General features: G+C 56.0%; 1 protein-coding gene across 2 annotated transcripts; it reads right to left on the reverse strand.

Moving 5' to 3' along the window:
• Positions 1–489: 489 nt before the first annotated feature.
• MIGA2 (mitoguardin 2) lies at positions 490–25,983 on the reverse strand. Of its 2 annotated transcripts, none has more exons than XM_032307598.1 (16): positions 25,881–25,983; positions 23,183–23,409; positions 22,031–22,241; positions 20,394–20,506; positions 19,202–19,319; positions 18,867–19,003; positions 12,882–12,999; positions 11,227–11,327; positions 10,535–10,650; positions 9,570–9,642; positions 9,337–9,423; positions 4,758–4,856; positions 4,321–4,455; positions 3,557–3,610; positions 2,688–2,804; positions 490–2,414 (listed from the first exon to the last, which is right to left on the reverse strand). In XM_032307598.1, exons 2-16 carry the CDS (start codon positions 23,276–23,278, stop codon positions 2,208–2,210), a joined length of 1,782 nt encoding a protein of 593 aa, XP_032163489.1. In that variant the 5' UTR covers positions 23,279–23,409; positions 25,881–25,983; the 3' UTR covers positions 490–2,207. The 2 variants fall into 2 exon arrangements, with proteins under 2 accessions (XP_032163489.1, XP_032163488.1); XM_032307597.1 differs by having other exon boundaries at positions 23,183–23,363; positions 25,881–25,958.
• Positions 25,984–26,577: the final 594 nt, after the last annotated feature.

Below are 26,577 nucleotides of genomic sequence, written 5' to 3' on the forward strand. Positions count from 1 at the left end.
TGTATCTTCTAGATGTGGACTCTGGGGCCCAGAGAGAAGAGACATTACCCAGATGCTGCCTGAACTGGATCCACACCCAGGCTGCCCCCATCTGTGCCCTTAAGTACTGTGCTGACACTCCCCCACTTGGCCCCCCAACCTGGGGGCCCTCCCTGCCTTGGGAGCCATTGACCCTGCCAGGCTGCCACGTGGCCCCAAAGGGGCTCGTAGCCCCCACCAAGCTTCCCTCCACCTTTGCCCTCTTGGAAACTCCACCCCCTGCACCCCAAAGAGCGAGTCCCCAGTGGAGGCCCAGGAAGCATGGCCACACATGTACCCATCAGCATGGCCACATGGAAGGGCATTGTTTTTAAACTTTTTTTTTTGTTAAGATCCCCCATTTTAAGAGACAGAGAGAGAGAGAAAAGCAGACTCCCCACTGAGCAGAGAGCCCGACGTGGGACTTGATCCCAGGCCAAACTCACTGAGCCACCCAGGCGCCCCGGAACACCACTGTTTTAAATCATTTATTTGGAAGTCGATGCACACACACTCTACCATACAAAAGTTGGAAGCTGCAACAAATCCAGTGCCCAAGGCAGTGCATGGACGCGTAAACAAAGACAAAACCAAGATGCCGCTCTGAGTGATTCGGGAGCAAATCAGAGAGGCCGGGGCCCCCGGCCCAAGATGACACTCATAGCGCAGGGTAAGTGCAAATGAATGGAATGCGGGGCTGGAGGGGAGGAGGGCCACCCCAGGCCTCCCTACCCAGGAGGCTGCTCCTTCCTGGGCACCAACCTTGGAGAGTGGGAGCCCTGGCTCGACATAGGATCCCCCAGCCTGGGGAGCAGGAGGGAGTGTGCAGAGGAGTGGGCTCAGAGCTGATGGGCTGGGCCCACACGACCCCTCTGTTTCTCCTCTCTCTCCCTGCCAGGACCCCTCTGCCATTCAGGGGCTAGGGGCCCTGGTCTGGGGAACCAGCTTCCAGAGTACAGAGACCAGGGAGACCTCTGTGTCTCCGGGAGGCTTCTCGGCCTGATAGGGGCAGACCTCAAAATAAAGTGTTAAGGCAATAAATAAAACATCCCACCTCCGGTGAAAACACTGTGAGATAAGTCTGCAGGGTTGACAGCACCCGGCAGATGTGGGGACAATGTGGGGACAACATGGGGATGGCTGTTAAGACCAGCCACTGCCCAGCTAGAGCATTTATGTGTCGAGCCGAAGGCAAAGCGCCTGGCTTAATGAGGGCCGGGGATTCGGTCCTGCCCTGTGTGTCCTCTGACCTTCTTGACGTGGTCCCTGGGCCCCCGCCACCAACGGCAGCACAGGCAACAGGCCTGAGATAAGCCCTGGTTGGAGCCTCAGGCTCGCCCTAGCACCACCCAGGGGTTCCAGGCTCACCGAGGCAGGAGGGTGGGGCGCGAGAAGCAGCGCCCCCTCCCCTGTCCGTCTTTGGTGGTGGCAAAGGGGAAAGAGAGATAACTCTTTGGCAGGACAAGGGCATGTCAGAGGACAGCATTCTGGTTTCGTGCTTAGGTTTGCCAAGGGCCCAGTCCCTGCCCAGACTTGAGCACAAGGAAAGTCGACCCGCCCTGTCCCACCCTCCGACGGTCTAGGCATGCCACCCTCCGAGGGGTGCCCCTGGCACTCTGTGGCCCTGCCCTCCCTTTCTGAAGCTGTCAACACTCTGGGTGGCGGCCGGCGGGACTGGGCAGCCGTCTCGCCCAGGTTCTTTCTGTCTAGGACATTGTGGCCTTTGCCGCAGAGCCCTGCCACCCCATCTTCCACAGCCTCCTTCATCAGCAGCCCTGGGGTGAGGGGAGGCTGTGGGGTCCCACACCAAGGCCGCCCCAGCTCCGCATGTCCCACCTGTCCTCACAATACCCCTCCCTCTCTCCCACCACCTTACTCTCCCTCGGGCCCCACAGATCACTGGTCCCGCAGCCGCTTCCCCCAGGGATGGCTGAGGGCAGTCAGGTGGGCTCCCAGGGGCTCCAAACCCTCTCCAAGGCAGTCGGTGAGGATTCCCAAATGAGGACGAGGGACAAGGTCAGGGGCAATCACCCTTGGCCACCAAGGCCCAGGCTCTGCCGCTGCTGATGGCCATGGATCTCCAGGCCCTTCCATGCCAACCCAGAGAAGAGGAAACAGCCTTCTCTCTGCGCCCGCCCTCACAGACGAGGCCCTGGCGCCCCACCCCCACTGCAGGCCTGCCCCCACCGCTACTGCAGCTCCCCCAGGGGCCCGTTCTCTCGCGGCAGTGCCCCGTTGAGGCCCACGCTGCTGGTCACGGGCGCCCCCAAGTAGCCCAGCAGGATTTCGCTGCGGCGCCGGGACAGCTGCAGGATGTCATCCGCCAGCGCCGGCACAGACGTGTAGCGCACGTTGTCCAGGTCGAACATGTCCCGTAGGTACTGCACGATCTGGTGCTGGGGGGCCGGGCTGGCGTCAGCTGGGGCTTTGGGTCGCGCTCCCCCACACAGATGCCCTCCAGACCGCCCCAGGCCCCTCCCTGGCTACCGGAGCGCCAGCCCGTCCACAGGCTCCGCAGCCCACCCCGTGCTTGCTGCAAACCCATGTGGGTCAGGCTCTCCCCAGGCACCCCCACGCACCCGACAACCCAGGCAGACCCACATGGGCCGGGCTCCCGCCAGGCACTCCCATGCACCCAACAGCCCAGATGGGCCACGCCCCCTGTTTACCTTGAAGAAAGCACAGACTTCTGCGAGCTGGGGCTTGGGTCCAAGGAAGCCGAAGGCTAGGACGGGGCTAACGTGCTCCGATACGGAGTAGAAATGAGAGATGAAGCCATCGGGCACCTGGAAAAGGTGGCGACGCTCAGAACTGAGACGCCGGCAGGGGGCGGCAGCCGGGCCCAGGGGGCCTGGCAAAGAGCTGGCTCAGTTGTGGGCTCGCTGGGTGACCCCAGGCAAGGGATAGGGCTTTCACCTCTGCAGAACGGGGGTAACCTCGAGGCTGCTGGGAGGACTGCATGAGGAGGGGGCGGGGTGGGCTCAGCACAGGAAGTGCCCAGTGAACATGGCAGTGGCGGCTGGTATCTGCCAGGCAGCCGAGCCTGGCTGGCAGAGGGGAGCCATGGATCGCAGCCCAGATAGAGCAGCCAGTCGCCGCCCGGGGGAGCAGATAACAGCAGCCTGGGGGTGGGAGGGAGGCTGCTCTGCCTGCTCCCGGGGCGCCCTGCCCCCACCAGATGCCTCGACCAAGCCAGGCGCCTCCCCTCCCTCAAGGATGCCCTTTCCCCGTGAGTCCTCCCACAGTTCCTGCTGGCCTGTGCTGTGCGGGGTCCTGGGGAGGAGAGGAAGCACAACTCTGTGCATCTCTGCGGTCCTCCTGGTCAAGGGACAGAGGAGAACGGCCACAGGGGGCCAGTGCTGTGGCAGAGGTACAAGAGGTAGAGCAGGGCCTGGGGGCTTAGCAAGATCTCCCTGCACCAGCCCCACTCCTCTGCCCAGCCCGCCCCACGCCACCCTGCTGCTAGAACAAGGGCTAGTGCACGGCCATTGGTCATCTGAGGTGGGGGCCACGCCCGGGGCCCGAGGGGGTCACTCACCATCAGCAGTCTCCTCTTGGCTTTCAAGACTGACCAGCAAGCAGTGGCCAGAGCCTAAACCAAAGATGGGACCCCGGCCAGGTTTCAGAAGGCCAGGCCATGCCTGCAGCCCCGCGCTATGTGCCCCCAGCTCCCATCACCCCAAGCAGGAAGACAGGGCTCGGCGGTGTCTCAGCTCTGCTGCCTCCCTCCTCTCAGTCCGGAACTGGCCACACCTAAGCCGGAATCCTGATGCCAACCCTCGTGGCTGCAGGCCTCTGCACTCGCCACGGAACTTCCCCAGACCTCAGTTTCCTTCTCTGTAAAATGGCCATGACCCAGCACGCCCACCTCACTCAGAGGTTGTGCGGACCCGCAAACTGCATAAAGACCAGCCCCAGGTCACGCCTGCCCCACGGGGCCCACACTCAACTTCTCCCGCTGTTCCTTTTTCTTTCCTGTGTCTTAACTCAGCAAGATGCATGGACACGGGGTAGAATTAACAGAGACCCCGATGCAGAAGGAAAACACCCACCCGGCGGGTTCTGAACGGGCGCAGAGAACAACAGGGTCCCCTGGGAAGCTGATCCAAAGCAGATACCTGGTCTGCCGAGGTTCGGGAGCTGCACATCATGCGGGGAAGGGGAAGCTGCCCAGAGGGGTGACTGCTGCCTGACGGGTGGGGGGCCCAGGCTTGGTGCTCAAAGCCAGGGAGGGAGAACAGAGTCGGGGCCAAGGCATGGGGAGATGGGAGTGCACACTGGACGCGGAGGGCAGCCACCCACCGTCTCCTTGAAGCTGTCTGACAGCCACCGGTTCCTCAGTACAGCGAGCACCGAGGATGGGGGGTTCTCCAGGTCCTCGAAGGCGTCCATGAGGATGAAGTCCAGCACAATATCAAAGAAGCTCATACACACCACCTGTGAGAGGGCAGGGATGCTCTGAAGGCTGCAGGCCCACTGTCCGGATGGGAAGACCGAGTCCAGAGAGGCGCGGGTGCGTGGGGGCCTGGGTGGGAACACACGGGTGAGTGGGCACCTCTCCAGGCCACTGGCAGGGCAGCCTGGGCCCGTGGCAGGGCAGGACCCGAGGGGCAGCAGCAGCGATGGGCCCATCTCAGGCCTCGGAATTAAGGTGGAGCTCCGCACAGGCACCCCCGCCCCCCAAGGATCGCGGGTTCGAGGGACCCCACGGCCCCGGGGCTCAGCATAAACCGACTCACCCCCCGGCCCTCCAGCTCCAGCCGCGTGGTAGCCCAGGTCTCGGGCCGTAGGGCATAGCCCATCATCTCCTCGTAACTCTCCAGGAAGCCTTTGGGGCTCTGTGGGGAGAAGCAGAGCCCGCTGTGGTCATGAGAGAGGTTCCACGGCTCACCTGGACGAGATCCACAGGAACAGGCAGAACAGGCCCGTGGAGGGACGAGCCAAGGCGAGGCTGAGGTCGATGCTGGAGCAGCGGCCATCAAGAAAATCGGGCAAGAAGTGTCCTCTGACCACCGCAATGTGCCTCTCAGAGACCAGGACATGTCTGGGAGAGATCCAACAACAGCACACCGCACGACATCTCACACCAACTCACAACCGGGCACCAAACGCCGCCCGGGAGATGCAAACACTCGACAGCGTGAGCTCACTTTGCAAAGATGCATGAGGACAGGAAGCTGAGTCAAGCAGCCAAAGATGAAAATCTTCATGCCCCAGGGTGTCCCTGATGAAGCGGGAGAAGCTACGGCCCACACTCCTGGGCCTGCTCTGGGGGAGTCAGTGAGCTCACGCACGTTAACACCATCAGCCCAGTGCCTGGACCTAAGTGATGAACAGCGTCTAAGACCTGCTGCTGCTGCTGGCTCACGGGATACATCCTGCGCGCTCTGGGGCTGGGAGGTGGAGCTGGGGCGTGTGACATGACGTGCACACGCAGGGATGTGCACACACAGGGGTGTCACAGACGGACCTGGGAAGCTGGGGTGGGCCACGGTCTATCTTCACACGGATCAACATATCTAACTCGTGGTACTAAGAGGGACGGTCCACCAGCACACCCACTCTACAGAAAGGCATGCTGAGGCTTTGGGACATCAGTGATGTGGCCGAGAGCCAGGCAGGATGGAGCTGACACAGAAGAGCACAGGCGGTTGATGCCGCTCACGCAGAACCCTGGGTAGAGGAGCCACGAGACAGGTGTTCACCAAAATGGAAATGTGGTGGAGTAGGGGACGAATTTTCTTTTTGCTTTTATGTGTCCGTTGGGTTTTGCTAAAATGAATATTTTTGTAATCATTAAAAAAAAAAAACACCCTATTTTCATTAAGTTTTGAAGAGAATTTGCTAGAATGACCCCAGACCATGCCTTAATCCCTGAGCCTCAGTTGCTTCACCTGTAAAGGGGGACGATGAAGATGAGGGCTTGTGGCCAAGCACGTCTGACACGCTCTCCCCACGTCCCCAGGACATGCTCACGAACACGTTAGTGAGGAGGCTCGGAGAGGGCGCAGGTCTGGCCCGTGGACACGCAGCAACGACAGGGGCTGATCTAGCAAGAGCCTAGGTGCTGCCCGCCGAACGAGCACCCTCCCGGGGGGGTGGGGAGTGGGATGGGGTGAGGGTTCACCTGCCTCCACCTGTCTGCAAGGGTCTGACAGGGCATCCGTGCCTGCCGGGGTCCCAGGGCTTAGTGCAGGCCCCGCCCTCAAGAGCTGCCCCCCAGCTCTTCATGAAACCTACATCCCACACTGGGATGAGCAAGGACAGCCGCACCTCCAGGCCCCTTGGGGAGGGCCACGGAGAACGGACACCTGCTAAGCGCCTGGTACCCACTCGGCCCTCACCGACCCTTCCTTCACATGTTCATTCCTTCCCTGTGTTGGGAGGCCACAGAGAACAGGCCAAGGGCTAGGCTGAGGTCAGGCTAATCTGGGTTCAAAGGCCAACTCTGCCTTTCCCTGACTAAGGGCTCTGGGCAAGCCCCTGGCCCTCTCCTTATCCACCGAGTGTTTCCTTATCCACCGAGCAGAGACTGTGGTCAGGACCAAATCAGCGACCAGAGGTAAAAGACACATGATAAAGTGCTGGGCTCATTGCTGGGTAAACAGCAGCTTCTGGAAGAATAATCAGGAACACTTAGGGAGCACCTGCCCCGTGCCAGGCCCTGGGCCGGGCACACACCTGTGCTGGGGCAGCTGTGGTCCTGGCCCTCAGGGAGCTTGGCAAGTAGTGAGAGAGGGCAACCTGCCAACAGGATGACGGGTCATGGGGCGGCGCTGGCAGGGTCAGCCCGAGGACTCCTGGCAAAGCCCTCCTGGGGAGACAGGTGGTTAGCAGGGACTTAAAAGATGGGGAACCCAGGAGAAGGGGAAGGAATGGGGACCAGGGAGCTTCTAGACGCTGGTACTTCCTAGCTTTGGGGCTGGGTAAGCAGGGGTTCACCTTTTCACTCATTAAATCCTATAAATACATTTCATATTCCCATGTGTATATTTACAATAAAGCAGCTGACGACAACAGCACTGGGCGGCAGTGTTCGGGGCACAGAGGGAGCAGCATAGGCGAAGGCCCAGATTGGGGAGAAAGTCTGGTACAGGTGTACACTAAGAGCCTGAGCCCTTCGGGGCACCCAGGTGGCTTGGTCAGGTAAGCATCTGACTTTGGCTCAGGGTCCTGGGATCAAGCCCCAGAGCGGGCTCCCTGATCAGTGGGGAATCTGCCTGTCCTTCTGCGCCCCCCCATTTGCTCTCCCTCTCTCAAATAAATAAAATCTTTAAACATAAATAAATAGAGCGCCTGGGTGGCTCAGTAGGTTAAGCCTCTGCCTTCAGCTTAGGTCATGATCTCAGGGTCCTGGGATCGAGCCCCCATATTGGGCTCTCTGCTCTGCGGGGAGCCTGCTTCCTCCTCTCTCTCTGCCTGCCTCTCTACTTGTGATCTCTCTCTCGTGTCAAATAAATAAATAAAGTCTTTTTTAAAAAATAAAATAAGGGGCACCTGGGTGGCTCAGTGGGTTAAAGCCTCTGCCTTCAGTTCAGGTCATGTTCCCAGGGTCTTAGGATCGAGCCCCGCATCGGGCTCTCTGCTCAGTAGGGAGCCTGCTTCCTCCTCTCTCTCTCTGCCTCTCTGCCTATTTATGATCTCTGTCTGTCAAATAAATAAATAAAATCTTTTTAAAAAATAAATAAATTAAATTAAAATAAATCAATAATGCCTGAGCCCTTTAGTCTGGACAGGGCAAAGGGTGTGTGGCAGCCGGCCACGAAACAAAGTTTGGTCTTTCCCTCAACGGCGGTGGGAACAAGGGAACATTTTCAGGCAGTTGGGTGCTGCGGTCAGAGGCGTGTTTTATTTTTTATTTATTTGTTTTTAGAAGTTTATTTATTTAAGTCATCTCTGCCTCTGACGTGGGGCTTGAACTCATGATCCCGGGATCAAGAGTCTCAGGTTCCTCCGACTGAGGCGGCCGGGTGCCCCCAGAGGTGCATGTGAGAACCACCAGCTGGACGGGTGAGGTGAAAAGGACTCAGGGGAGGGGTGTTCTCAGGGGCTTCTTCGCTCCAACAAGTGGCCTATAAACGTGAAAACTCACACAGCCTTATTAATAATCAAGGAAACTTGAAAGGATGCATAACATAGATTAAAAGGGTTACTAACGTCCAATTACCGACGCCTTACATTTGCTGTCACATAAGGACACACGCGATTATGCTGCTGGCTGGCAGGGCATTTCCGAGAGCGGACTGGCAAAACCCAGATGTGCCTGAGACATGGTACTGCCACAACTGGGCTCTGCCCCACAGAACACCACAGGTCCCTAAAGAGGTCTCTAACAGACGGATCGTAATAGCGGTGCGACAGTGGAAAATCACAACCCAAACGGCCCTTGACCGCAGGACCAGTTGAACCACGGGAGCCGGCCCGAGGGAGCACTACACAATCAGTAAGAGTGACTGCATCCGCCAACACGAGCCGATAGACAAGATATACTCTTACACAACAAAACACAGCTGCAGAACAGTCTGTAGGGAACTTAGGAAATTCAATAACCATGTTCAAGGTTAGTCCGTGAACCCGGGGAGGAGAAACACAGTCGACTGGGGTGGTAGCTCCCCCTGGCAGGTTCAGGGAGACCTAAGGTTTGCATTTTGGAAGTCACAGAACTATAAAACTGAGTGACCATATCATCAGAAGTAAGAGCAACACAGAACCGTATTTTTCAGAATCAGCACAGGAAACCCCTCCTAAGCCTTTCCCAGCAACCCCTGAGCTTTCAGGATGAAGTCAAAGCTCCTCAGCTTGCTTTCAGATTGGGCTTTTTTTTTTTTTCTTTTTTTAAGATTAATTTCTTCAGGGGCACCTGGGTGGCTCTGCAGGTTAAAGCCTCTGCCTTCGGCTCAGGTCATGATCCCGGAAACCTAGGATCGAGCCCTGCATCGGGCTCTCTGCTCAGCGGGAAGCCTGTTTCCTCCTCTCTCTCTGCCTGCCTCTCTGCTTACTTGTGGTCTCTGTGTGTCAAATAAATAAACAAAATCTTAAAAAAAAAAAAAAAAAAGATTTATTTATTCATCTGAGAGAGAGACAGAAGGCGTGAATGCGAGTGGGGTGGTGCAGGGCTGGAAAAGGACGCCCAGTCAAGGGTTCAATCCCATGACCCGGAGATCATGACCTGAGCCAAAATCAACAGACAGACGCTTAACTGCCTGAGCCGCCCAGGCGTCCTGGGCTTTTTTTTTTTTTTTTAAACAGAACCAAATAAAAGTTACAAAAGTTAACATTAAAAAAGCCAAGGTAGGAAGAACACCTGAAAAAAGCTACCTTCTCGGCTTTGGTCATCAGGCCCGTCACCATCTGCCGGCCAACCTCCCCGAAGAAAAGTTGGTTGCTCTTGTCTTCTAGAAGACCCTGAGGAATGAGGAAGGGAGGGAGCGAGCTGGCGGCGAAGTCCGTATGATGGGGTGGGCCCATGACCCACCTGCACAGGGGAGGCAGGTGTGCCCGACGGCCCCCCAGCCCCGGCTCTGTCCTCTCCAGGTGCCCCCGACACCCACCTCGAAGGCTTGCCGCACACAATGCAGCTTGGCCAGAAAGTCCTGGTCACTGTAGCAGCCTAGCAGCTCAGTCCTGAGGAGCAGCACAGTCAGTCACGCTGGGATCGGGGGGAGCCCTGAGTGGTCCTACCTCAGCCGGGCAGTACAACCGTGGGCGAGTGCCTGCCTTCCTCTAGGCCTCGGTGCCCCCCAAACCGAAGGGAAGAGGCTAACTGGACACCCTCTGAGGGTGTCTTGTCCTCAGTGGCACTGAGCACAGCTGGCAGCTCTGGGCCCTGGGAGTTGGGCTGTCCTCGGGCTCCTTGAGGCCCCAGCCAGCCAAGGACGCAGAGGACTGCTCCCAGCTCTCACCCCTTCTGGGGCACCTGCAGGTCCCCCGGGCTGGCTCCCCTCATCCACACTGGGGAACCAAGACTCTTAACCTTATTTTCAGTCAGTGAACTTTAAACACACGTATTTAAATCCGGAGTCATGGCCAAAAGCCGAGTTCTCCGAGTTTCACATCAAACAGCAAAATTAACTTAAGATGGATCAAAACCTAAAAATGCCACAGATGTGGACGCTGAGGCCGAGGGGGCTGAGGCAACTCGTCCAGGGCCACATGCTCTGAAGAGCCAGAACTTGGAAGGAATCAGGTGTGTCCCCGGGGCCCGGCTTCAGGGCCGCGGCAGAAACAGATTACTTCAAGGCACGGCTTTGGAAGAAAGCCCACTGCATTTCTGTGGTTAGATCCCTGTGATAACTTAGAATAAGTAGAAACAACTATTATTTCACTAATTAATTATATTAATTTGCGGTTGTTAGTTGTAGGCCTGCCTATCTTAGAACTCCAGGCCTTTCTAGACCCTCCCTGGCTGGGCCACGAGCCGCCGCTGGGGCACTGCTGGCCTCTCTGGCCTCCGGCCGCAGGGGGACAGGGCCCGCCCCACCGGCCCCTGCTCCCTGCCTGCTCCCCACGCACTCGCCTGAGGGTCCGGCACGGCACCCTGCCCTCCTGCACCAGCTGTAGGGCCTCTTCGTAAGCGGCAGCCGGCCTGGACAGTGGGATCAGGTCATCTCCCGCCTGCAGGGACTCAAAGAGCTGGGGGAGGGCGCACAGGAAGAGGAAGGTGGGGTCACCGCCTGTGGAGTGTGGGGGCCTGCCCAGGGGACACCCTAGTGGTCAGCCTCTCAGACAGGCTGCTGGAGGGAACACTGACGCAACAGGCAGGAGGCCTCGGTCTGAGTCCAGCTCTGACTCTCAGCGTCCCCACCTCCGCCAGGGGCCTGACCCAAAGGGACCATCGACTGGACAGGTGCCCACATCTCACGCCAGGCAGGTGGCTGGGCCTGACACACGTGGCCATGGCAGGAGACTAATGCCAAGCCGTGGCCACGCAGTGTAAGACGGGAGAGGTCTGCATGCGCCGGAGCCACGGGAGTGGAGACCCCGGCCCTCCCCCACAGGACCCAGGACCCCGGCTTCTCACGCCTCCCTGTCTCCAGCCAGTGCGTGGGGTCCCTGGGGAGCGGCACTTGGAAACTGCCAAATTTTGCTCCTGTCAGAGGAAATGCCTTCACTTTCCCACGACCCAGTGCTCATGGTGACGGTCCCACGGGGCCGGCTTCACTCTCCCCGCCACCCTCCCTCTCTGCCCCTCGACCCCGCCTCCCTCACCTCAGTAGCAGAGAAGAAGGAATCCTCAGAGGTCAGGCTGTCCTCATCATCCGCCCGTAGATGCAAGGAGCCCTCGGTCAGGGGCAGCATGAGGGTCCTCTCTGGCAAGAGCAGGAAGAGAAGGGCTGAGCTGAGACTCCGAAATCACCGGGTTTTTGGGAACGCAGCGCGCAAAGTGACCGACGCCTGATGATGGGCTGGCTGGGGCTGCCGATCGCACGGCTGCCGTGTACTGAACACATATGCGAGAAGATTCCGGGCTCAGTGCCTCAACAGAAGGGCTTCTTTTGATGTTCCAGTATTGCTGGAGGTGGGCACAGTCAGGTGTGGAACTGGGCTGCTGAGGGGGACTGCCCACGGCCACAGAGCTGCACCCCAAGGCCCGAGGGCTCCTGAACTCTGCTCAGACAGGCTCCGCCGTACTGTGTGGCCCTGAGCGACCGGACTCCCCTCTCTGACAAACTGAAACTTAACCGCTGATGACAGAGAGCTCAAGGAACGCCATCGGTCGTGGACTCGGTGTTTCTAGCCTCCTCTGCTCAGGGGCTGCGGGGTTCTAGGCCTTCAGGGCATTTAGGAAAGTTCTGTTGAACAGATAACCAGAGGCCATGGCCTTAAAGGCCCCACCAGCCCTCTCTGCCACAAGGGGAGGCCGGAGGATGCAGGGTTCCTCTCTGGGGAAAGCCATTGGGGATAGGCCGTGGGAGGATGTGTCACTGTAACAGGCCCTCGCCAGGCCTGTGTCACCACTGGCTGAACTGGAGAGCTGGACACAGGAGTCTGATGCTCTCCCTCAGAGCTGACAGCACCCAGAGAAGGGTCCTGGAGTCCATTCACTGCATGGGGTCTGGCACACTGTGGGCACCAGCACACTGGCTGTCCAGCCAAACAGCTTCATTCTCTCTCCCTGATGTCACGTGCCTTGACCTCAGTCGGGGGTTGGGGGACCAGCAGTAAGACCTGTTTTCAACTAACCTCCAGATGAGCCATCCCTTCTGCCCGCCTGGTGCCCACAGAAGAGGGCTCGAATCAAAGGCCTGGAACCCTTTAGGGGAGATGTTGAAACACATGCCTGAAGGCCTGCTCCCGAAGGGATGGGCCAAGGCACAGTGGCCAGAGACTCTGGGCCCCACCAAGCCCTGCTGCTGCCTACCACATATAGAAGAACACTCTGGAGCACCTGGTTGGCTCTGCTTGTACAGCATGTGACTCTCAATCTAGGGTTGGGAGTGTAGAGATGACTTAAAAATAAAATCTTAAGGGTGCCTGGGTGGCTCAGTCGGTTAAGCGGCCGCCTTGGGCTCAGGTCATGATCTCAGGGTCCTGGGATGGAGTCCCACATTGCGCCCTCCGCTCAGCTGGGAGTTGGTTTCTCCCTATCACTCTCCCTCTGTGCGCTCTCTCTCTCTCTCAAATAAAGGAATAAAATCTTTAAAAAAATAAAAATAAATAAAATCTTAAAACAAAGAAATAAACAAAACAAAGCTTCTGTCCCTTAAGGCCTGTTCCCCATCTACGTATAAGGCACCGATCGAATGAGGTCCAAAGGCTCTGAGGATTCGGAGAGAGCCACACCCCAGTTCCCTTGCCACCTGCTACCTCCACCCTGTCCTTTAAGCCCTGTCCCACCCCAGCCTACAAGCAGGCCAGCTCACCAAGGTCCAGCAGCACGCTGTCGGCCGGGAAGGTGGACCCAAACTCCTCCTGCAGGTGGTAAGCCCGGTGTAGCAGGGACTCCAGCTTCTCTGCAAACTCCCTTCGCTGGGACTCTGGCTGCAATTAAGACAATGAACATCAGCCCGGGCCCTCCACACTCCCCAGGCAAACGGTCTCCCCTCACCAATGACGGGGGCGGGAAAGGGGAACAGGATCTGGGACCCAGCAGCAGGAGCAGACATCTGGAGGAGAGCTGCCCAACGTAGGAGCCACCAGCCACGTATGGCGAAGAAGCCCTGGGAATGTGGCCTTCTTCTATACATGTCCCCTAAGTATAAACACACACCGATCGCAAATACTTAGTACCAAGAAACCACAAACAAAAATACTCTAAAACATCTCGGGGCGTGTGGGTGGCACCCTCAGTGAAGCATCTGACTCTTGGTTGTGGCTCAGGCCATGATCTCGGGGCCGTGGGATCGAACCCCCACATCAGGCTCTGTGCTCAGCAAGAGTCTGCTTGAGCTCGGCTCTCTCCCTCTGCCCCTCCCCATTGCAAGCGTGCGCACGTGCAAACACACTCTATTTCAAGTAAATATTTAAAAAGAAATAAAATAAGGGGTGCCTGGGTATCTCAGTCAGGTAAGCATCTGCCTTCAGCTCAGGTCATGATCCCGTGGTCCTGGGATCAAGTCGCACGTTGGGCTCCCTGCTCATCAGAGAGCCTGCTTCTTCCTCTGCTCCCTGTTCATGCTCTCTCTATCTCTGTCTCGCTCTCTCTCTAATAATAAATAAATAAAGTATTTCAATGATGCTCCACGTTGATCACATGTTGATATGGTAATATTCTCCATATACTAGATTACATAAAATGCATTATTAAGGGACGCCTAAGTGGCTCAGTCAGTTGAGCGTCTGACTCTTGATCTGAGCTCAGGAGTCAGCAGTTCAAGGCCCACATTGAGCTCCACGAGCTCCACACTGGGCATGGAGCCTACTTAAAATAAATAAACAAATAATAAAATGTATTATTAAAATTGATTTTACCAGTTTCTTTTTTGCTTGTTAGTGTGGTCTCTAAGAAATTTTAAATGAGCCATGTGACTTCCTACTGAACAATGCTAACCTGGGCTCTGACCCCAGCACCACCAGCTCCAAATGGTATGACCTCAAGTAAATTACTTCCTCATTCTAAGCCTCTGTTTCCTTACCTATCAATGAGATGACAGTACCTACTTCCAGGATTTGGGGGGAAACAGGAAGGAGAGCAGGTATGCAAAGCTCGTCATGCAAGCCTGGCCTGTGGTGATGACCGGTGTTGGTTATTATAATCATCATTATGATATAATATATAACATATATAACACATAAACTATAATACGTAATATATAACATGTAATGTACATATATAACATAGCATGTACGGATGCTAATAAGATCATTATCATAAAAGCACGGTCAGGATCCCAGAAAAAGCTGGGTTCAAATTCCACTCTTAATACAAATTGTGCGTGCTTGGGAAAGTGTTGCACTGAAGACACAACAGCCTCCTCCTGCCCTTGGCTTCCAGGCTGGTATGTGCAAAGGAGGAGGCACCACACCTTTGATCCCAGCAGCTTCTCGGCCAAGAGGCCAGGCATAGGTAGGCCCAACTCCATTTTCTACCAAGGCTGCCAGAGCCTGCACCTGTATGTAACCAGACCCCAGGGAGGAGCCGAAGGCCAGCTCGGGCCTGAGGCCTCTGGGGACAGAGCTGGAAGGGCTCAGAGAGGACGGCAATGCTGGAAATGGTTCCTACACACAAGAGCTCGTCTAGGATCAGGCACCTGCTATTCAGCCTTGCAGCACCCTTGAAGGCAGGCATGGCCGTGACCCCGATTCAGAGAGAAAACGCAAGGATGTTAAGTGGCCCAGCTCACTCAGCTAGCCCCCCAGTAAGGCTCATGGAATGCTGGGACCCCGTCCGCTTTGCTCAATTCCCCGCCACCGCAGCCGGCACAGCCCCATAGCTTTGGCGAAGGTCTGTGTACTCTTTCTCAGTCAAGTGGCCTCGGGTTAGGGACCAGTTTCTTGGATGTCACACCCAAAGTGCAAAGACAGAAGAGAAAAGATACACTGAACTCACTGAAATTAAAAACCTCTGTGCTTCAGGGGTGCTTCGCTGGCTCAGTCAGAGACGCGAGCGAAAGATGAAGAAAACAACTTTTGTGCTTCAAAGGATGCCATCAAGCAAGTGAAAAGACAATCTGCAGAATGGGAGAAAGTATCTGCAGAGCCTCTCTCTGATAAGGGACTTATATCTAGGATATACAAAGAACCCTTACAATTTAAGAATAAAAAGACATAACTACTTGTCTGTGGATAGACACTTGGGCTGCTTCCATATATTGGCTATTGTAAATGCAAGTATCCATCCAGAGATGAATGGATAAAGAAGTGACATATATATATGTACATACACACATATATATACACATATATATGTATATATATATATATCACATATATGTGTATATATACCATAAAAAAGAATATTATTATTCTTTTTCATTCAGCCATAAAAAAGAATGAAATCTCCATTTGCAGCAACAAGGATGGATCTACAGAGTATAAAGTCCAAGTGAAATAAGCCAGAGAGACAAAACCCATAGGATTTCACTCATTTGTGGAATTTAAGAAACAAAACAAATGAACAAACTGAAAAAAAGACAAAAAACCCCATCAGACTCTTAAATATAGAAACCAAACTGGTGGGTGCCAGATTGGGGAGCTGGCTGGGGGGGGATGGGTGACACACATAAAGGGATGAAGACGGCCCTCACCGTGGTGAGCACCGAGTAATATATAAAATGGCTAGATCAGGAGGCGCCTGGGTGGCTCAGTGGGTTAAAGCCTCTGCCTTTGGCTCAGGTCGTGATCTCAGGGTCCTGGGATCGAGCCCTGCATCGGGCTCTCTGCTCAGTGGAGAACCTGCTTCCCCCTCTCTCTCTGCCTGCCTCTCTGCCTACTTGTGATCTCTCTGTAACTAAATAAATAAAATCTTTTAAAAAAAATTGCTACATCATTAAAAAAAAATAAATAACCAAATTAAAAACTGTAAGGATCTGTACAGACATTTCTCCCAAGACGACATACAAATGGCCAACAAGCCCATGAAATGAAGCTCCAGTTAGCCCAGGGAAATGCAAATCAAAACCACGGTGACATAACCATTTCGCACCCACTAGGATGGCTAGAACCGAAAAGACAGATGAACACAAGTGCTGGCGAGGATGTGGAGAAACCAGAAGCTTCCTACACGGCTGGTGGGAGTGTAAAGCGGCGCAGCTGCCGTGGCAAACGGTCCGGTTCCTCCAAGTGTCAAACAGAGAGTTACTGGAGGACCCGGCACTTCTGCTCCTACTGGGAACTCCTAAGGGAGTTCAAAGCAATGCGTCCACACACACACTTGCACACACAATGGTCACAGCAGCATCACTCAGAAGAGCCACAAAGTATAAACAAACCAAATGGCCATCAGCGGACGAACAGCTAAATGAAACGCGGTCCGGCCACACCACTGAGTATCACTCATCAATACAGAGAAATGAGGTGGTAATCCAAGTTACAATCCAAGTAATCCAAGTCCTGCCTTCGGCTCAGGTCACGATCCTGGAGTCCTGGGATCGAGTCCCGCATGGGGCTCCCTGCTCAGCGGGGAGTCTGCTCCTCCCGCTGACCTCTCTCCTCTCATGCTTTCTTTCACAAATAAATACATAAAATCTTTAAAAAAAAAAAAAAAAAAAAAGGCCACTAGTTATGAGTCTATTTATAGAAATGTCCAGACCAGGCCAATCTGTAGGGATGAAAAGTAGACGAAGGGTTTCCCGGGGCCGGGCTGTGTCTGACCGAGCGCGTCTGATGAAGCTAAGGGACTCCGTGGGAACACGAGATGGGAATGTTCTAAAATTAATTGTGGTGATGAACACCCAACTCTGAATATATACTAGAAGCCAATTAATTGCACAATTCAGAACTGAGCTGAAATGAATTTTATGGTATACGAGTAATACTCCCATAAACCTGCTAAAAAATATCTTTAGGATAGAGAAACGCCCGGAAGGATACCAGGCGGTTGTGTCTGGATGAAGGGTTAGAGGCATCAATAACACCAAGAACAGAGATCAGTTATTGAGCATCTACTTTGCGCCAGGATCCTAGGGCTGGCAGTGGTGTCCCGCCAAGGGCTCCCCCCACCCAGTGCCCAGGGAGGCCGAGGGCCTTTGCCCGCATCACACAACATGAGCCACCTGATCAAAGACGGAAGACTGGGCCTTTGCCTCCCCTGCTCTTTTCTAGTTCTGTAGTTCTCACTCTGAGTTCTCACTCTTCTCCATTGCTTTCATGATACGAACAATGAAAGTTCTGGAATTTTCAGATGTAGTATTAGCAATCAATACTGTTTTGGAAACAGAGCTGCCTCTCTTCCTTCCCACGACCTGAAACCCTCTTTCAGGAACTACTATCTGCCCAAAGACAGGGGAGACCTGATGCAGCTGTGCCCTTGGGCACCAGAGGCTTTGTCACCCTCCAGGGCATTTCTCCAATGTCTGTCCTGTAGCTACAATGTCCTCTGTCCTGTAGCTACTTCTCCTGCTGGGGAGACCGGCTCTGAGCTGATGTTCCCAGCTGGGGTACAGGGCACCGCACCCTCAACTTCCTACCCGCTGCGCCAGGCATGTCCTCACCCTGGTGCTGCAAACTGTTTCCAGGCTGCCCTGCCAGCTGGCCCCTGGCCCACAAAGGCACAGGTGGAGAAAGAATGGGATGGAAACGCGGAGACCAACACCCCTGCCAGTCCTGCCTCCCACCCTACCACTGCCCCACCCTGCCTCAGCGGCGGGACTCCTGCGGCCGGCTGGTCAGCCCCTAGCCTGGTTCTAGATTCTGCGGCTCCTAAAGGCTGGCCACACTCCTCACCTGTGCAACCAACTCCCTGGGTTAACCTCCCATTGTAACACCTGAAGTTGACCTTGCAGTCTCTCCAGATACTGTCAGAGTACTCCCTGAAGAGCCCCGACTTTACCCTCACTCCGGCAGAGCACAGGAGCTCATAGGGCTTTTTTTTTTTTTTTTAATACATAAAAGCGTAAAGACTAAAAGAAACAGTCCACAATCCTACCACCTGTACAAACCCTGCCATTAAGCCTAGCTCGAAATGAGGAACGCCACAAAGTAAAATACAGTAAAAGCCTTTTTCCACCTTTCCCTTTCAGCCCGATGTTCCTCACAGATCACTGTCAACAGTTTCCCGAGTCACCTGTCCAGAGGAAAGTAGAAATGCACAAACACCCCAGGTACCCCCAGGCACACATATGCAGGGATCTCTGTCCTTCTGAACACGTACACACGTGGGTCCCCTACACACATTCCACGTCTCGCTTTTTTTCACTTCATGACATACTGTGGCCACAGCAGCCAATCAGCCCAGGCAGATTTCCCGCATACTGGACTCCGGACCCCTGTGGATGGACATACAGACCGTTTCTAGTTTTTTCTGATTTCTCACTGTTAGAAGATAATGTTTCAGTAAACGTCCATCCAGCACACACATTTTTTATGTTAGCTTTTTCGCTTTATTTCTCTTTCCTGATACTGAAATAAATACTGACAGTGCCCCCAAAAATGTGTAAAGAAAGGACGGGACAAAGGCTGTGTGACCCGCTCCGCCGAACGAAGGCCATTTCCCACCAGTCCTTCGTAAAAGGCACCTTTTCTCACACAGCTGGGACCGGAGTGTGAGGAGCCTCCGGATGACTGAGTGAGTACCGAGCGCCACGTATGTGCTAAGCCCCTTGGGTGGACTGACATCCCGGTGGAAGGGGAAGTCACAGCCCAGCAGAAGGCGGGGTGCTACGCTGCCTCCCAGAGGCTGGCGGTCTCTCTGCCCCACCTCCAACCTCCTCCGTGGCTGGGAAAGAAAGACGCAGGAGAGGACCACCTACCTCAGAGAGCACCTCCGAAGCAGTCTCGGGGTTCCGCAGGCTCTCCCCTGGTGTGGGGGTGCTGCCGCTGTCCCCTCTCTGCCCGACGCTCAGCGCCTGCTCCCACTTCTGTAGAGCTTCCTCGAACAGCTCCATGCCTGAGCACGGGCGGGAAGACAAGGGAGCGAGTCTGACCTCGGCGGACCCCACGGAATGAGGGTTTTGGGGTCAGGAGTGGGGTTGCAAACCAGCACCTGGAAAGGTGTCCTGAGCCCAGCCTGGGCTCCTGGGAGGAGGCCGTTTGTCCCCCAACTCTGCCCCAGGGGAGGCCCCACGGCTGACCTCCTGGCGCGTACCTTGCATGTACAGACTCTCTGCGTTGCCGTCGCTGGTGGTCACGGACTCTTCCATCCCTCTGGTGTCCCATGGTCCTGAGCACGCAGCTGTGGGGCTGGACGAGTTCACGGCTACTGTCTGGGCACCAAGCAGCACAAGGATCCAAGGGCAAGGGGTTAAGGCCCTCCCAGGTCCCTTGCAGGACCCAAGCCCCTCCCATGGCCTGGTCCTATGTCACACACCCTCTCTGAAGACCATCCTTGAAGCGAGCCCACAGCACATGGCCAAGCCCTCAACAGGGCCCAGTCCCCAAAACTCAAAGCACTGGACAGAACTTCACAGAAGCTACAGAAGAGGGAGGAAAGAGGCCGGTGGCCAGCCCAGGAAGCAGCAGCCTCCTACAGAAGCTGCCCTGGGCCTGTTCCCTGGTCTGGGACTTTGCAGCTAGGTGGGGCCAGGAAGGCCGAGGGAGCTCCCACCACCACACGGCGGGGCAGGGCCCACTTCTCGCCCTGCTGGGATGTGGGCTCCTCTGGGCCACGAGCCCTCTCTTGCCCACCCCTGGGTTCCCAGTGCAGACCTGGGCTCAGGGATCACTGCACGAACAGGTCACTAGATGAACGAATGAGCCCAAAGCCACTCCCCAGGAGAAAATAAGCTTCTCTTTGTCTCATTTATCTCTTTACCTTCAGCACAGTCCCTGGCACCAGGCAGTCACCTGCTCCGTGTCTGATGAACGAATGAATGAACTTTCATAGACAAGTATCTTCCCCGCAAGAGGCCACCCACCTCTCTTCTGCCCCATCCCCCTCTCTCACCGAAGCCTGGCCCTCGGTGTGATCAGTGACAGTCTCGGAAAGCCCGTGTGGATGGATGAGAGACCAGAGGAAATCTCTCCTGTCTTCCTTCCGGTCTGTGAGCTCCCTGAGGGCAGAGACTCGAGCCTCCTCAGAACCAGGGCCTAAGCCCTGAGCCCGCTGGTGTCCTCCCTCCTCTATTTTTTTTTTTTTTAAGATTTTATTTATTTATTTGACAGACAGAGATCACAAGTAAGCAGAGAGGCAGAAAGAGAGAGAGGAAGAAGCAGGCTCCCCGCCAAGCAGAGAGCCCGATGTGGGGCTCGATCCCAGGACTCTGGGATCATGACCTGAGCCGAAGACAGAGGCTTAACCCACTGAGCCACCCAGGCGCCCTCCTCCGTCCGCTATTTACCGAAGCCAGGCTGTGGGAGGAGCCCGAGTGCTTGCTGGGCTCGAGAGAGGAGATGCCACTCAGCGTGTCGTTGCTCTTGCTGCTGGGACTCTGGATCCTCCGGCTGGAATAGCCTATGAGGAACGGGAGGGCCAGGGGACGTGGCCGTGGAGTTCAGCCTCTGCACAGGCTGTTCCCACCTCCAGACAACCCTCCCCCTCCTCATCCGGGAGCTTGTTCTACCTCCCCTTCGAAGGCCGGGGGATGGCAGAGCGCCCAGGGGCATGCGCCTGGCAGAGTGAGACGCCTCTGCCTGTCGGGCCTGCTCACTTCCCCATCCCTGTCCTCTGGCACAGGGCCTGGCCCAGAGGGCCCCGGACCTGCCAGATAAGCCGGAGAAGGGGGGCCGGCGACTTCTCTGCCTCCTTCTCCGTCTCCCTGTGTTGCTGACTGACTGATTTGGCATTCTCCTCCTTACAGAAAGAATCTGAGACCGCGACTTCTTGAAACATACATCAAACTTTTCTTTTGAAGTGAGACAAGCAGGGAAGGGGCAAGAGGGTAGCCCCAGAGGTGATGGCGGTAGGACGGGGAAAGCAAGCGAGGGGCCGGCGCGGGGGCGACTCCAGGGGTCCCCCCGGGGGCCGTGGACACAGAAACCCAGCTACAGCGGCACTTCTCAGGTCCTGTTCTAGACTAGTCTTAAAACTTCTTTTTCCAGGTGTAAAGAGAAAACTTTCCTTTTGGGATGATAATTCACAATGAAAATTCATTTTGGGGTAAGGGGATTTCTTCCTTCCTCCTCTTCGTTTTTTGCTTTTTTTTTTTTTTTTTATTAAAGGAGGCTCCATGCCCAGGGCTTGAACTCATGACGCTGAGATCAAGAGTCGCCAACTCTACTGACTGAGCCAAGCAGGCACCCCAAGGGGGATTTTTCCTTCCTAAACCAGGTTTCTCCCCAGATGGGAGCCTGTGAGGACTTCCTGCCTGGGGAAGAGATCCACGGGACGTTCAGGCCTGGCAAACACGGGGTTGCTGCGTTACAAAATGAAACGGGGTCTATTAGGGTTTTGAAAGCCGCACCAGCAGACTCAAAAGGGCTTAGAGGCTACCAGGGCCGGGGGGGCGGGGGGAGGGGCTGACTACACAGGACACAGGGACTGAGAGCATGGTCCTACGGTTTTCGATGTGGTGTAAATACAGGTCTCTGGGTGGCCCACGAAATTGCATCAGGAACTGTATGCTCAAAAGGCTGAACTGAACTTAAAAGAAAAAGGGTGCAGGGGGCGGGGGGTGGGGAGAATACCATCTGACTCAGGAACCACGTGGTCCTTCTTGCTCCTGAGCCAGGGGACTTCCCTCCCTGGGCAGAGAAGCTGCGCCCCGCCAGCCCCCTCTGGACACAGCTGCTCCCAAGGGGTCTGCGAATATCAAGAACTACCACCACCAAGAGGACACACGCATCGATCGGGCTGCATCACCCACCAGGACCCTGACTTGGTGAAGACTCAGGGAAAGGTCTACTGCCAACCCTGCCTCCCGGAGGAGGGGAACTTGGCTTAGAGACAGGACATCACTAGCCTAAGATCCGACCGTGACCGGGGGCCCAGCTGGGACCTGACTCCAGGTCAGGCCCTCCCCGAGTGCCTCATACCCACCTTTCTTCACGGATGGGACCTTCCTGGCCATGAGGATGGGCAGGGGCACCGTGCCCAGATGTGCACCTCCCATCTCGGGGCCGACCTGCTTCTTCCTCCGCCGTCGCCTCTTTAGCTGGTGGGCGGCCAGGGCCAGGGCCACTGTGCCCAGGGCTGTGGCAAAGAGGACCTTCCGTAGGCCTGGTGTCAACCGCAGCTGGGAGAAGGCAGACTGCAGGAAAAGAGGGAGGCGGCTGGGCTACAGCTCCCCAGAAGAGCTCTGAGGTGGGCAGAGCTGTGCTGGGGAGCACATGAAGGGCACAGGAAGCCTCAGGCACTCAGGGAACATTTGCTGGCCAGAAATGATCGAGAGGCAGCCACCCCCCGCCCCCACCCCAAGGAGGCACCTGGCCAGCACCTCTGAAATGTGAACCACGCAGACGTAAAGAGGGGGACTGGGGACAGCAAAGCGACAATGCCGAAGAGATCACATCTGGGCTCTAATAGGTGTCCCTAACTCCATCGGTCGTGACTCCAACAGCTGCAATGACCTAGCACCTACTACACCAGGCACAGGACTAGGATTCTACCTGCGCTACCTGGCTGAATGAATGTCTGTCTGTCCTTTTCCAGGTGAGACTGTGAGGCTCACACAGGTTAAGACATGCACTCGAGACGACAGGGAGTCTGAAATCAAGCCTAAGTCTCCTGACCCCATTTCGTAACAACTCCTTGATGTCGATAACATTCACTCCACCTAACTGCCCCCTCTGTACAATTCCCTACTCCTCATTCTCTGCCTGCTGAGCTGGGAGCCCTTCGAGGGGCGGCGGTGGGGGGGGGGGGGAGCCTACATTGCATACAGCAAAGCTTTACGAAGTGTCAAAAGACCTGGTCAGCCACAAACATCTGAGGTTGGCAGGGAGCGCATTATTGACCCCTTTTTAGGCTGAAAAACTGAGGCCAAGAGTTCAGATAGCCCAGAGTGAAGACCAGGCTTGGGGCCCCAGACTAACCTTGTCCTTCCTGCTTTGCTCAAAGAGGAGACCCCAGAAGCCTGGAGCTATAATGAGGGATAGGCTTTCCCAAATACTCAGGACCCTGGGATGAGTGGCTCAGTATTTCAGAGGCCAGAGGGATAACGGGAAGCCCACAACCCACCCCAATCTTTACCTGCCCAAAGGTCGTGTATAAGAACACAGGGATCTCAGCCACTGTCATGGCTAGCGCCTGGATCATGGACATGCCCTCAGTCCTCCGGAACGCCATGGCAGGACCAGCACCCTCGGGTCTCAGAGCGTCCAAGAAAAATGTCTTCAACTGGCTGCTGGCTGGGTCCCAGGCACCGTCCACGCTTCGAAAAGACAGGAACACACATACCAGAGCGTCCTTGCAAAGAGCTGAGAGACGGATGACCAAGTCAGACACAAGGATATGCTCATATGAGCACGCGAAATGCCCATAAACGCGCCCCGGGGGATGAAGTGGGAGCACAGCCTACCTTTGGCACGCCAGCCCTGGATTCAGGCAGGAAGGCAGCCAAATGCCCCACGTACCCTCTGCCCACCCAGAGCCCTAGGAGCAGAAGACAGCATCTCTGGCACATTGGCCCGATAACAGACCCAAGGCCTGGGAGATGCAGAGGTCACTCTCAGACTTGGGGCTCTACAGCACACTTGCACCATCTTCTTAAACCCATGTTCCACTAGCTACACAAAAACCCCAGGCCACAAAAGGGCCAGGCCCGTCCATCTCCCATAAAGCCAAGAATGCTTTTCTTTCCCGTGGACTGTATTACGAAAGCAGTGGGGTGCTCGCCCAGATAACGAAAACCATGAAAGCCTGTGGGTCTGTTCTGCTCTGGGTTCTTTAGATATGTTATTTCGTATCATTACAATTCTTTGAAGGAGATGGTATCTGGCCCCACACCCCATCTCTGCCAGTTTCCAAAGAGAAAAGTGAGACTCAGCGGGGTTAAGCCAGGAGGAGTCCACAGTCACACAGCTAGTATGAGGCAACCAAGGTCTTGTACCAAGGTCTCCTGGACTTTAGACTCTGTGCTCAATACAGCCCTTTAGCAAAATCTAACTTGCACCAGGAAGTGACAAGCCCCAGCAGAACTACAAACTACAAAAGCAACTTTCCCCTGGGCCTTCAAGGCCCCCCAGGGTACCCCACTGCCCCATTCCAAGGTCAGCGAATAAGTGATTTGAGCACACGCTGCCAGTCCCCAACATCCTGCACAGCACTCCCCAACTGCCACCACAAAGACCAAGGATGCCTTCAAGGTCTCCTGGGACCTCAAGCGGAAGGAATACACAGGCCAGGACAGACCCTATCAACCTGGGACGGCGGCCAAAATCACTGGAGCAGCACAAGAAACAGCTTATCCCCAGTGAGTGGGAAGGATGGACGAGCCTACCAGTGTAGCTCCAGCACTGGGCTGCGTGCATGAGGGGGGCAAGCGGGAAAAGCCAGTCTAAGGCCAAGTAAATGATCATGCTGTCAAGATAGGAGACACCCTGCCAGGAGGCTGTGAATTAAGCTGTGACCTCCAGTGGTCAGGGCCCGGGTTCGCATCATAAGCCACCCTCTCATCCCCCCAGCCTGGCCCAAGCCTCAGAACGCCCGAGGATCAGCAGCCACTATTTCCCCAGCACCTATCCTATAGGCCAGGCTTCGAAACAGGCTCTGGCTGGGAGTTTAGTCCACTGCTTATGATGGGGAAACTGAGGCCATGAGAGCTAAGCGACCTGACTGAACTCGATAACTGACCAAGCTGGGATGGAACCTCAGCTGCAAGGGATCCTGGAGCTACGGTGTTTCCCCTGAGGCACCTGCTACAGCTGCCACGGCTCCCTCCTGGGCACGTGTGGCTGGGAGGCCTGGTTACTTGCCTGCAGAAGCGTCAAGAGCAGCCTCTGCTGCTCCAGATGAGAGGAAGACTGGCAAGTCCAAGGTGACAACACTGGCCCCCAAGCCTGCTTCACTCCAGGGTTGGATCCAGACTCAGCTCAACTGTGCCCCCTTCTTTCCCACTGACGCAACCTGGGGAGAAGCCTCCTCTTCTCCATGATACCGCCTGCAGCAACATCTCCCATCCTGTGCACACACTTCCAGCACCATTTCCAGCTGGGAAAGTCACCCTATAACCTTGGGCAAGAACCCCCCTCATTGCACCCCCGCTGTGGCACTTACAACACCCTCAGCCTGGATGCCCACACTTTCCACAGGGGCACCTCCTCCCTTGCCCTGGGCAATCCTATTAACGACTCTGGCCTGAGCAGCCCATCTTTCCTCCCTGACCCCAGCAATGCCCCTGGCCCAGGCACTCCTATGAAGCACCCTCTGCCCCGTCTCTGTTCATTCTACTTTCCAAGTCTGACCAAGCTAGGTACTGGGCGCTCACTCCCTTACTGAACCTCAGCAATATCCCCTTATTCAAAATCTGCTCATCCCATCTCGGACATCTCCCTGCGCAGCCCCAATTCAAGCCCCCTTTTCTCTTGTCCGACCCCTGGAATATCCTTGAGGGTCGTCCAGGTGCCCACTGGCGCCACCCACGACCGGCACACCTGCTCCCTCCATCTCGAGTACTTTGCTAGCCTAGGTTCAGGTACCCGCGACCCTGCAACGTTCCAGGCCCCGGGCATCTCCGCACTGACCTGGCACCTTCTGTTCCACCTCTCGCGCCGCCCACGGCCCCGGTACCTGTTTATTCCAACCCGGGCCCCTTCTAGTCCCTATGAGCCCGGACATCTGCGCTCCCACCCAGTTCGTTGCTCAGACCTGGCACCCACCCGCCGCAAGCCTCAGTCCCGGGCCCTGCCGCATCGCCCGCCGCACAGGCTCAACCCGAGGAGCCACTCACCCAGGATCCCATCGCTGCGGAAGGGCAGCGTCTCCTTCCCCGGCACCCGCGCAACCAACCTCGGGGCCACCGCGGGGGGCGTGGCCTCATGCAGGGCCAACCCTCCTCTGCCCAATGAATGTCGCCGAAGCGTTCCTCACAGCTCCGGCCTCTGGCCAATGGGTGCTGTCACGTGACCAGCCTGGCCCCACCTTCCTTGGCCCTTGCTCCGCCCCCTAAGTGCGGTTGAGGCGCGGAAGTGATCTCTTCTCCCCTACCATTGGCCATCGGGATTCGATTGACTGCGTTGGCTGAGTGGGGCGGGGCCATCCTTAAAGAGACTGAGGCGGAGCTATCAGGTCTCTGAGGGTCTTTCTGGGAGGGACCTGTGATCGGTCTGAGTCTTATTTGGCTTCTCTGCTCCTCCCGGTCCCCACGCAAATTCTGCCCGCCCTTCCAGGGCCCCTGCCCTGCCTCTGACTTCCCACATCTTCTTCTTCCTTTTTGAAAAAGTTTTTATTTATTTGACAGAAAGCGAGAGCAGGAACTCACGCAGGGGGAGTGGGAGAGGGAAGGCAGGCTTCCCGCCAAGCAGGGAACCCGGTGTGGGGCTGGATCTGAGCCGAAGCAGACGCTTAATGACTGAGCCACCCAGGCTCCCCACACAGCATCTTCTTAAACCAAACTTGGCACTCCACTTTCTTTTGGAGCTGTTTGC

This window comes from Mustela erminea, chromosome 12, assembly GCF_009829155.1.
Source record: "Mustela erminea isolate mMusErm1 chromosome 12, mMusErm1.Pri, whole genome shotgun sequence".
Lineage (NCBI taxonomy): Eukaryota > Metazoa > Chordata > Mammalia > Carnivora > Mustelidae > Mustela > Mustela erminea.

Excerpts from the sequence above, each read along its gene's own strand:
- MIGA2 (XM_032307598.1), bottom strand. The coding sequence starts at position 23,278 with ATGGCGTTCCGGAGGACTGAGGGCATGTCCATGATCCAGGCGCTAGCC. Across the intron at positions 20,507-22,030 it reads GGTCCCATCCGTGAAGAAAG|GCTATTCCAGCCGGAGGATC; the intron begins GTGGGTATGAGG and ends CGTTCCTCATAG. Across the intron at positions 19,320-20,393 it reads CCTCCCACAGCCTGGCTTCG|ACAGTAGCCGTGAACTCGTC; the intron begins GTAAATAGCGGA and ends CTTGGTGCCCAG.